Here is a 12,161-nt window from a genome sequence, read left to right on the forward strand (position 1 = left end):
GGACGGCGCCCCTGGGAGGCAGTGAGAATGGTGTCTAAGTGGAGGCTGGACTGCTTCCTCTCTGAAACGGAGATCATAACACGGTTGCCCAGGGGTGCAGGACACTAAACGAGATGCTGCACGGAGCCACCCACTGCTGTGTCTGTCACCAGTTAAACCTCGGTAAATACTAGTTATTCTGAATGTCTATCATGATAAGGGTCTTAAAGAAATTAAGAAAACTGCCACCCTCAAAGAGCTCCCAGTCTAGTGGGAGTGACAGATACATAAAAAGCAAACCTTGACCATGGACCAGGCAGTGTTTTAAGAACTTAATAAATATTGACATGTGTGATCTTCGTGACATCCCCATAAGGTAGTATTTTCATTGTCTCCATTTTGCATAGGGTGAGACTGAGGCACAGAGAGGTTAACTGGTTTGCCCAAGGTCACCTGGCTAGTCAGTGGCAGAACAGGGATTTGATCTCACTTGTCTGGCTCCAGAGTCCATCTATTCTACAAGCCCACTCTTGTAAGGAAACTCTGGTGGTACAGAATGATAAATTCATGATGTAGCTAGTCCAGGGTGTTGTGAGTACCTCTCACCCAGCTAGGGGGTGATGCTCAGGCATGACAGGCGTTGGTGACACCTTCTTGCAGTAGGTGACAACAGAGCTCAATCTTGACAGACAAGCAGAAGATAAAACAGTGAATGACTGGAAGGGCATTCTGGGCCCAGGGAACAGCACTTACTGTGGAAGGAACAGGGCAGACTGGAGCAACAGCCAGCCTCTCCACACGGCTGGGGACCGGGGCATGCTGTCATGGTCAGGAGTGGCCAGTCGTGAAGGCAGAAAAGCTGGTTTGGACCACATAGTGAAGGCCTTGAATGCCGTGCCAAAGAATTTTTGGTTTCATTCAGTAGGGTTGGCCAGGCAAGGTCACACAACCCCAAACCCTAACCTCTTCACCGTCTCTGTGCCTTCCCTACAGGATAAATTTGTTCACCAACAGTTTGGAGGGCCCAGTTCTGGATCACAGGTATTACGCTGGTGGATGCTCCCCGCACTACATCCTGAACACGAGGTTTAGGAAGCCATACAACGTGGAAAGCTACACGCCACAGGTAAGTGACAGCCAGGCAGCAGTGGAGGGAACACCAAAGGAGGACCCAGCTGCCATAGACCCAAGGCCCGAGGACACACTGCTAGCTGTGCAACCCCGGCTGCATCCCTTTGTCTCTGAGCTTCAGTTTCTTCATATGTAAAACAGGCTGTTCCTTCCTGGGGACACTGGCGTGGATGCCGGGGTGAGTGCGGTCATGGTGGGGGTGTGGTAGTAGCAGTAATAGTAGCAACAATCACACCAGCAGCTAAGATTTGGAGTCACACAGACTTGGTGGCTCTGCTGCTTACCATCTGTGTACCCCTAAATGCTCTGAGCCTCTGTTTTCCTATCTTTAAATTGGGAGTTATAAGATCCTACCCTGCAAGGACGGGATTAGTGCGATAATATGCGTGTTTAGCACAGCACCTGGTTTAATGGTGAGTCCTCAGGAAATGCTAACTCTTGCTGTTGTCCCTGTTACCACTGTAACCAGGTCCTTGCCTGTTAGAAGCAGGCATTTTTCCAAGCATCCCAGGTTAGAAAATGCTCTACCAGTGGAAGCCTCTGTTATAACTAATGTACAGACTTAGAAGCCCATGTCCCAGGGAGTGGGGTTTAGAACAGACTGCAGGGCACACACTTGGGACCTGATGGGACCACAGGCCTGGCTCTGCCACAGGCCCCAGTTTTACCCAAGGCTAAGTCCCTATTCTACTCTGGGCCTCAGTTTCCTCATCTGTAAAATGAGGGGGCTGGACTAGAGGACCTTGATGGTAATTTCCACTTCCAAATTAGGCTAGGCTGCTACCTTCCTCCTCCTGCCCCTCTCCCCCCTCCCCCGTCCCCCACACTTACTGGCCAAGAGAGAAAAAAGTTAGCCTAGGGACAAACATGCCTCCATCTGGCTGCCAGGGTCATACTCAAAGCCTCTGCTTTCAAGGGTGGGTCTCGGGGCAGCCACTTATCTCCAGGCTGTCGCAGATCCCAACCCTGCAGGACGCAGCACAAATAAAGTCTCCTTGGTCCACAGCCAGCAACCTTTGAGGCTGTGCCAGGCATTGAGCTGTGCTTTACCTGTGAGGCTCAGTCCTCATGTCAAGCCTGCTGGAGGGACAATTTTGTCTTCGTTTTACACATGAAGAAACTGAGGCCTAGAGAGGTCAAGTCGGTTGTCTGAAGCCATCCAGCCAGTCAAGGACAGTGACTGGCACATCTCAGTAGCCTTCCTGCAGACCACGCCACGTCACCAGTCACTTCCGCTTCCCCCCCCACCCACACACCCCCTGCAGCAGCCAAGGTGTTGTGTCCGTTTCTGGGAATTGCAGGTGTCTGCAAGATGATGGGAGGGGAGATGGAGGTGACTCGGGATTGGCCACTCCAGGGCCACCAAGGCAGTTCCCCCAGGCACAGGATGAGGAACACTAATTTTGGAGCAAATGGCTCCCTAAGTTCTCTCCAAGACACTTTCCTGCCCTTGTCACTTCATTCCTGGCACTACTGTAGACAAGACTCTCATCAACCATCACCTGCACTCCTCACACAGCCTCTACACTGGGTGGTCCCTCTGACTCTAAATGCGTCCCTTCCAATCCAGCCACCGTGCTGTCCTGAATGATCTTCCTGAGCCTCAGCCTCTTCCTCTGCTGGCTCATCTTTGGATTAAGCTCAGATTTCAGAGCAAGTAATTCAAAAGCCTCAACATTCTGATGCCAGCACAGCCTCTCAGAACACCTCGCCTCTACCCTCACTCTCACATCTGATTCACCACACATTGGAATCCGTGCAGTTCCTGGAGCACTTCCTGCCCTTCCCACCTCCATGCCTTGGCTTAAGCCGAGCCCAAAGCCTGGAATGTCCTCTTGCACTTCTGCCAGTTGAAATCCAAACCAAGCACCAACCTCTGGGCTTCAACCCACACCATTGAATAGGTCTGTCTCTCCTACTGAATCAGGAGCTCTGAGGGTGGGAACACAAATTGGCCTCAATTTTTCTGTATCCAGAACATTTAATCCAGTATCCAGCACATAGTAAGAGCAGGGTAGATTTGAGTCAAATGAAATAGAAACATTTTCTTTTTTCTTCCTTTAGACCCAAGGCAAATATGAATTTGCACTGGCAGAATATGAATCGTACGCAGATTTTGAGCACAACGTCATAACGAAAGCAACCGGCAAGTCTAGTTTCAGTCTGGGTTTTAAAATAACTGAAATATTTGAAATTGGCATTAAAAGCCAAAGTGACCAAGGCAAACATTATATTAGCCGAACCAAACGATTCTCTCATACTGTAAGTACCCTTTTGTTGCTTCTAAACTTACGGGTTGTCTTAGTCCATTTTATGTTGCTGTAACAGACTACCACTGACCAGATCATTTATAAAGAAAAGAGACTTATGTGTCTCACAGTTCTTGAGGCTGGGAAGTCCAAAATCAAGGGGATGTGTCTGGTGAGTGCCTTCTTGCTTCATCATAACATGGTGGAAAGCATTGCGTGGCAAGGAAGCACGTGCTTGAGACAAAGAGAAAAAGGGTGCTGAACTTAATCCTTTTATCAGGAACTCATTCCTTAGATGATAGCATTCATCCTTTCATAAGCACAGAACCCTGATGACCTAATCAGCCCTTAAAGGTCCTACCTCCCAACACTGTTACAATGGCAATTAAATTTCAATGTGAGTTTTGGAGGAGACATTCAAACCATAGCATATGGATTCTTTTGAAATTTCATGCCCACAGACATGTCTTTATTCCACATTACTGCTAATCCTAACAACCTATTATATTTCTGTTGTCTTCAAAATCTTTTCAACAAAAAATAGCTTAGTCTTATACCAACTTATTTTCTGAAGAGGCAGGGCAGAGATGGCCTTCTGTAACTGTGTTAATATTTTCTCTTATTTTCTAATAAGCTTTTCCTTTGGTTTTCAATGAGCTTAAGATGTAGCTTTGCCAGACCAGAGCACCTCTGGAGACTTTTCAACCACAGCAATTTGACTTCTGTCCTGGACATCAGCTGAAATTCCTCTCTGGAAGGACACCCAAGATCTCTTCACTGACTTCTTGGGGCATTGGGTGGAGTTGACCAAACCATCGCTCTCTTGTTTCTCCTGCTTTCTTTCTGCTCCTTATCACCTTCCTTCCTGGGTTTCATAGACCCACCTATTCTTTATTTTATTTATTTGTGATTGTCTTCCCTTTCTACTCTACAGCGCACCTCCCCCCGACCCCCTGTCCCCTCTTCTACTCACCTCCATTACAGGCACAAGCTGAGAGCCTCCCCCCCTGCCTCTAACCTTTCCATTAAGCTCCAGCCCTACCCCGCCCTGCCCACTTTTCCTAGCATCTTCACCTGGATGCCTTGCTGACACTCCAAAGCAATTTCTTCCTCTTAAATGTTCAACCGACATTAATGGAATTTTTTTCCATTCTACTTTCCCAGGCTAAGAATTGCAGAATCAGATTTGGCCCTCACCTTGGCTTCATTTCCACATCTGTCGGTCAACAAATCCTCCAGCATTACTCTCCATCATTACTCTCCAGTATTTCATCATTCTAACTCCTATCGTGTCTTGATTAGCCCAGACTCTTTCATCTCTTGCTCTGCTCTACTGAATGGTCTCTGTCTCCCAACTTTCCCTTTCCCGTGCATGTGCTGCCAGAGAAACGTTTCTATCATATTAATCCCATCAGATCATCTGCTCCCTGTTGCCCAGAAGGTAAAGGCAAAGCCTGTGATTTGGTTGAAGAGGAGTAATTAGAGTGGGAAGAAACAAAACATGAAGTTGGAGAGGCAGGTGACAGGTAGATTTGAGGAACCTTAAGTTTCAGGGTGAGGGAGGTACATTTTATTCTCTAGCCACTGAGAGTTTTCAACATGGGCATGATGTAAATTTATCAGGAGGGAATATGGGAGAGATCAAGTCTGAAAGTCTACAATGATTCACAGAGAATAAAAGAAATGGTGAAGGGCTCAGAAAGGTCTCTGCTCCTGAAGTATTAACCAGCAGCAAATGGGCAGCAAACATTAATTAGACCGTTATTATCTTTGCTTATCTTTCCTCATCTTCCAGGCTGTGAACTTCTTGGGTGCAGAAACCATTTCTTCCATCTTTAGACTCAGAATGGCACTTAGTAGGTGCTCCTGAATGAACTGTAGCGATGAAGCATAGGACTGACTAAAAGAAACTTACCTTGGTAGGAGGGAAAACAAAAGGTGCTATCTGTTCACTCCTTTCTTTCTCCTTCTCTCCCTCCTTCCCTGCCACCTCTCTGATTCAAATGGGCGGTTATGGGAAGTTAACATTGTGCTAAGCACTACCCTAGAGACTGGGGACCTAAATGTTCACAGTCTAGCAGGAGAGGTAAACATGTACGCAGACACACTATTCTGAATGCTTTAGATCAGTTGTTACACAGCATGACATATGCCAGGAAGGAAACATAAGCAAGTGTGAGGCAATCCCAGAAAAGGGAGTGTGAGTGCATGTTTGGGACACTCAGGGATGGTATCAAATAGGAGGCAATGGCTAAGTAGGGATTTAAAAGATAAGTAGGCATGTGTCAGGCAGAAAAGGTGGAAAGAACGTTTCAGGGAGAAGGAACAGCATGTGCAAAATCACACCATGAAAGAGAATGGCAGGTTTGGAGAACAGAGAAAAGTTGATGAATGCTGATGGATAGCGTGGTTGGTGGAAAATAGTAATGTATGGAGAGAAAAACTTCAAGGTTGTAGAAGTTGAAGACAGAGAGACATTTGCGGGACAGATTGTGATGGTCTTATGTTCAAAGTAAGGGAGTTGATTTTCTTCTGGAGGCAACAGCAAGCAACGCAGTGTTTTGTGTTAAGTGCAGAGAAGTATTATCATCATACTGTCAGATTGTCAGGGCATCAACTCTGATGGGGGTATGGAAGGCAAGCTGGAGAAAGAAGGGAGATTAGGGCCAAGCTTTTATAATAACCCAAGCAAGAAGAGATGCAATATTTGGAAAAATAATAATGAGCAGAGTACTTAGTGAGTGCTTATGTAGGAAAGGTAAAGGGGAAGGAAGAGGGTCAGGGGACACTGGGCAGGACTAGAATGGGACAAGATCAGGCCAGGAGACAAAGTGAGGAGCCTGGGTGGTAGGCACCAGCAGAGCTGTTGTGGCTTTATAGAGCTGAAGGATTTAGGATTGGGGCAGAGTGCACCTCACTGATGTTTCCCACCTTCCCCTTCTCTGCCTACACACAGTCTAGGAAACCCTCACCTTGGGTTGCAGTAATACCTCCTAGATGCTTATACTTCATCTGGCATTGCCAACTTTCAATCTATCCCATACATTGGGGGTCACTAAACCTTTTCTGCAAAGGGCCAGATTATAAATATTTTAGGATTTGTGAGACTGCAGGGTCTCTTTTGTAACTACTCAACTCTGCCATTGTGGCGAGGCAGCAGCTGCAGACAATACACGAACAAATGGACGTGGCTGCATTCCAATAATACTTTATTGACACGAGCAGGCATCGGATTTGGTGCGTAGGCTGCAGTTTGCTGACTCCTGCCCATGATGCCATAACTGGCCTTCCCAAACACCACTTTTACTCTTTCTCGAACAGCTCTTCTTCCCGGAGTTTACGAGGCATAAGTAAAGTGGGTGCCTTTGCAGGTTAGCAACTCCTGTGTCCCATCGGAGTGGCCCCGTGTGCCCCAGCTGCTCCCTGCTTTGCCTGCTGCTGTTACCCTCCACTGTCCTTGTTCGCTACAGTAAGGAGGAGAAAGAAGGGCAAGCTCTTCCAAGCTGAAAAGGATGTTGGAATATTTATGAGAATTGAAAGCTTGTCAAAGAGGCTGTCTTCCCTCAAGTATCCTAAAGGAGTCATAAGAGTGATGACCCCAGGCCAAGAACATTGGATGGTATTTGTAAAGTTCATCTTCTCGTTCCAGATTCCTAACTTTAAAGGTCTGCTTTTCCCATGTTGGTCTTTCATTTAGAAAAGCGCGTTTCTGCACGCGCGCTCTGACCTTGAAGTGGCACATTACAAGCTGAAACCCAGAAGCCTCATGCTGCATTACGAATTCCTTCAGAGAGTCAAGCGGCTGCCCCTGGAGTACAGCTACGGGGAGTACAGAGATCTCTTCCGCGATTTCGGGACCCACTACCTCACCGAGGCCGTGCTTGGGGGCATTTATGAATACACGCTCATTATGAACAAAGAGGCCATGGAGAGAGCAGGTACGCTGCCCAGGGAACCTTGGCTCTCCTGGCGGGGCACACGGGAACAATGAGTTGCTGGGGAAAAGCTGATATCTGTAGTTGGGGGAAGAGTCATAAATTGTACTTCTACTTTTCTAGCTCCTCGGCTATACCTTCACAGTCTCAATTGCAGATTCCTCTTCCTCCTCTTTTTAGCTTGTTAATGTCAGTCCTCCTCAGCCTTTAAATGCAGATAACTCCTAATCCATACATTCATCCTGGGTCTCTTCCCTGCACCTAATAGCTTATATTGAAATGCCTTCTTGATATCTCCATTTGCAGGTGTAACAACCATCACAAACTTTAATGTGCCCCAGAGGACTTTGGATTTGCTTTTCTCCAATATAGTCCTTCCATAGTCATCCTCATCTCAGAAATGATTCCACCATCCAACCAGTGGCTGAAGCCACAAACCTAGGAGTCAACTTTGTTATTTTTATTCCCTTCCATGCTATTTGTAAGTCCCATCAACTCTATCTCCAAATTATATTTTCTATTTTTACTATTACTACTGTAAGCTCACCCCATGACCAGAGCTCCATATTCGAAATTTAATGTCAATGTGAATAGGCATCAATCTTTGGAAGAGGCAGGTTCTGATTTGATAGGTTTGGGGTGGGACCCGAGAGTCTGCATTTCTCACAAGCTTTGCGGTGATGCTGCTGCCGCAGGCCCATCGACCACACTGAAGTAGCAAGGTCCCAGACTACCCCCTTAGTCTCCAAACTAATATTCAACCCCATACCTCCTCTTTATAATCCATTCTCCGTACAGATATCCCAGAGCTTGCTAACTGTAGTCAACTATAAGCCTAAGGTATGAGTCCTGCTTTCCAATCCAGTATTCTTTCCTACAACACAGCACTTGTTGTGTTAAGTGAACTTCTCTGGGTCACACAGTGGCAAAGCTAGGGCTTGGTTACAAGTCTAATGTACTTGCAAGAGGATACATGGTATATGGTATAAATTTATGTCAGTGTGGCCTTAGTCTTGCCAAGACCAGGGTGACCTTCCTTCATAACAGTGGTTTCAAAAGTGCTCCTCATAGTTTCAAATTAAGTCCTACAAAAGGGCTCTATAATCAAATAAGTCAGGGAAGCACGTAATAGATCCCACTTTTAGAGTTTCAGGAATTCACTGCAGTAAAATGACCTCTCCAGCTCTTTTGATGCAATATTTGTCATATGTAATTAACCATGGAAGCTCTTTTTTTTTTTTTTGTAACACCTGCTGCTATCTCATGGGATTCATGTTTTAAGAAATATACTTTGGAAAAACCAACCCACAGCATAGTTGGACCATGCTAGTGGTCAAAGTTGTTCTTCTCTCCCTGCACTGGCCTCAAAGTGCTAGAGAAAGGTGCTTACAAGTCATGTCTGAGATTTCAGAAAGACCAGCGGAGCAGGATGCCTTGGGAAGGATTAGGGAGGAACAAGTGGGAAATAGTCCAAAAAAGAAGACAAAATAAGGGAAATTGGCTCCTCCTCTTTGCCAGGTACTATACCAGACGTTTTATATGCATTACCTCAATTAACTAATTAAAAGTTTTTTCTGCTTTATCAAAGATTGGAGAAGGGTGGGTCAGGGGAGGGTGGGCAGATTGCAGCAGCCTCTGTACTCACTGGACCTATCCCTGGAAGCTTGATAAGGAGTCGAGTCACATTTTTAGAAAATGACTCTGAGCACTTCCCCTCTTTGGAGCAAAAATCCTCAGAGAGTATTGGGAGGAGCCCGAGAGGGGACGTAGAGTCTGAGCCCTGGGAGTCTATGCCCTGGTGCCAGTGGCTGCCTATATTTCTGGTCATCAGGCTGGTGACTCACTAGTTTGAACCTCCCTGTGACACCCAGAAAGGGCCAGCTTTCTGGTGTCAATCACAGGGAAAAGCAGAGTGCATTACCTTTGGTCATAAACCTCTTTGCTTGGTTTCTTCAGATTATTCTCTTAGCAACGTCCACGCTTGTGCCAAAAATGATTTTAAAATTGGTGCTGCCATTGAAGAGGTCTATGTCAGGCTGGGGGTGTCAGAGAGCAAGTGCAGGGGTATTCTGAATGAAATCAAAGGTAAGTGGCGGGGGCTTGTGATTTCTGTGCTTATAATCTTTTCCTCCCTAGCGCCTCTGATCCCAGGCTTTCTTTAAGCTAAAGACTCAATATTCCAAGGCATTAATATTTCAATTAAAATAATAATTCTTCCAATAAAACTTTCTCAAGCTCCTACTATGTGCTAAGTATGCAAAAATAAATAGAATGGAATCCCCATCCTCAGAGTGCTCACATGGGGTAGGCAAACAATTGAAGAATCAGTGGCAAGGCCGTATGATGTTCCAGCCTAGAGCATCAGGGCACACTTGCTAGCGGAGAGAATATGTGAACTGCAACTTGAGGAGTAAAGTATTGGGGTAGGTTTTAGGCAGGAAAAAATATCTAAGCATGTAAATCTGCTCTAGGGATGGGGAGTTGGCCGGCTAGAGGCAGCATGATGGGGTGGGCGGCAGGTGGAGGAGGCTAGTCCTTGCCTGAGATAATGGTTGATATGAAGACTAGAAGAGCAGGCAAAGCTGCAAATCCTGTAGCAGTGGCCAAATGGCAGGAAAGAGCAGACCCCAGCTGAGTATTGAAGCCAGGTGTCTGGGAGCAGGAAACTTGGAAGCAATACAAATGGAGTAGGCAAGAGGCTGAGCAGCAGGACTTCGATCCCGAACCCCTTCTGCACCCAAGCAGCTCTGCCTTTACCTGCTGTACTTACTAAGCATGTGCCTGGAATTATATGTGAAGAAAAAACTCCACAGCAGACACAAAACAAAATAAAACAACCACCACAAAAATTACCTGCTAGTCTAGGACAATCTCTTGCATTTGTGATTGGCCTGTTGATATTGTGGTTTATTTGTCTGTTTTGGTGGGGCTGGGATGAAAGACACATCATACATAGGGAGACACGTATAAACCATAGGTACTCCTTAAAGCAGACTTGTGAAGTAACCCCCATCCACATCACTAAATACAACATGGCCCAGCACCCCAAAAACCCTAGCTGATTCCAATGCCTCCCTCCCTTTTTGAGATAACCACTATCCCAACTTTTATGCTAAATATGTTCTTCCTTTCTTTATGGTTTTACCACCTATATGTATTGCTAGCCAATATGGCTTAATGCTGCTTGTTTTTGGACTTTCTATGGATGGAATGAAATCTTTCCATTCCTCTATTTTTCATTCAACATCATGTTTTTGTGTGTAACTATAATTAGTTCACTTCTGTTGCTGCATACTATTTTGTTGTGTGAACATGCCACCTTTTTTTTATCCATTCTGCTGTTGATGAACATTTGAGTTATTTCTTCTTTCAAGCAATTATGATCAGTGCTGCTATGAATGTCTTACATAGTCATCTGGTGTACATGTACAAGTGTTTTTCCTGGGAATACACAATTACTGGGTTGCAGAGGGTAGACTTTTTCTACTTGACTAGTTAATGCCATGCTATTTTCTAAAATGGTTGTACCAATTTATACTCCTACCAGCGCTATATGAGACTCCTTATTTTTTATGATGCTCAAGTGTTGCAGGCTCAGAAACGAGGAGCCATTTTACACCAGTTCTTTCGGGGACATAGACACATTAGAATGGGAGTGACCCACTGCTATGATTGAGGGCTTTCTGAGCAACTTTATGAGAAGTTGAAATAATAGTCACTTCACAGTAGCCACTGTTCAGTGAGCTTCTATCACATGCTGAGCACAGTCCTTCCAGATTGTCCCATGTTTGTCATCTCACACAAGGAAGTGAGACACTTTAGGGCCTGGGCACAGCTGTCTGGGTACGTACCTTCACCTCTCCCAGATTTCTTAGCCACAAAGTGATGATTATATAGTTTCTATTTGATAGTGAATATTAAATAGTTCATACATGTACAACACTTAGATTAGTGACTGATGCATAAATGATCAATAATGATTAGCTGTTATAGTGCCATTTGTTCTTTTTTTTTTTTTTTGAGACAGAGCCTTGCTCTGTTGCCCGAGCTAGAGTGCCATGGCGTCAGCCTAGCTCACAGCAACCTCCAACTCCTGGGCTTAAGCAATCCTCCTGCCTCAGCCTCCCAAGTAGCTGGGACTACAGGCATGCACCACCATACCCGGCTAAATTTTTCTCTATATATTTTTAGTTGTCCATATAATTTATTTCTATTTTTCGTAGAGATGGGGTCTCACTCTTGCTCAGGCTGGTCTCAAACTCCTGAGCTCAAGAGATCCTCCCACCTCAGCCTCCCAGAGTGCTAAGATTACAGGCGTGAGCCACTGCGCCCGGCCCATTTGTTCTTTATGTGGATGTAAAGGACCCACTTTATAGAAGAGGAAAAGATAAATCTCACCATGTATAAATGATTTTTCCAGGACAGCAAGGCCAGACAAGACAGAGCTGGATTCATGCCTGGTGAGGGTGTAAGGGCAAGGGGTGAACTCAGTTTCTGTCATGTGAGCTTCCCTGTGCTCCACCACGGAACCAGTTTGGTGAGAGCAAAGTTATTTGACCAAGGAGCAGGGGTTATGAAGATGGGCAGATCTTGTTTAAAATTTAGCACCATCAGTCACTAGCTGTCTGGGCCTGGAAAAGTGACTTAACAATTCCAGGTATGAGTTTCATCATTTGTGAAATAGAGCTAATGATGCCTGGCTCATAATATAGTTGTCAGGTAAAAGAAAATATTAAAACCTTTCTACCTATTTACCAGTCTATTATCTATCTACCTATTTACCTATCCATCATCTATCTACCTATCTACTTACTTTCCTACCTGTTTACCTATTTACCTATCTGTTATCTGTTTATCTGTCTCTCTA

At 45.4% G+C, this 12,161-nt stretch overlaps 1 protein-coding gene across 2 annotated transcripts in view; it reads left to right on the forward strand.

The window, feature by feature from the left end:
• C8B (complement C8 beta chain) overlaps nt 1–12,161 on the forward strand; it is a 37,993-nt gene that overhangs the window by 13,795 nt on the left and 12,037 nt on the right. For both annotated transcript variants that reach the window (XM_045547923.1, XM_045547922.1), the window contains 4 exons: nt 973–1,105; nt 3,175–3,372; nt 7,057–7,297; nt 9,251–9,379. In XM_045547923.1, the coding sequence (XP_045403879.1) occupies nt 973–1,105; nt 3,175–3,372; nt 7,057–7,297; nt 9,251–9,379 (701 nt within the window). The remainder of the gene's footprint in view (nt 1–972; nt 1,106–3,174; nt 3,373–7,056; nt 7,298–9,250; nt 9,380–12,161) is intronic.

This window comes from Lemur catta, chromosome 3 (assembly GCF_020740605.2).
Source record: "Lemur catta isolate mLemCat1 chromosome 3, mLemCat1.pri, whole genome shotgun sequence".
Taxonomy (NCBI): Eukaryota; Metazoa; Chordata; class Mammalia; order Primates; family Lemuridae; genus Lemur; species Lemur catta.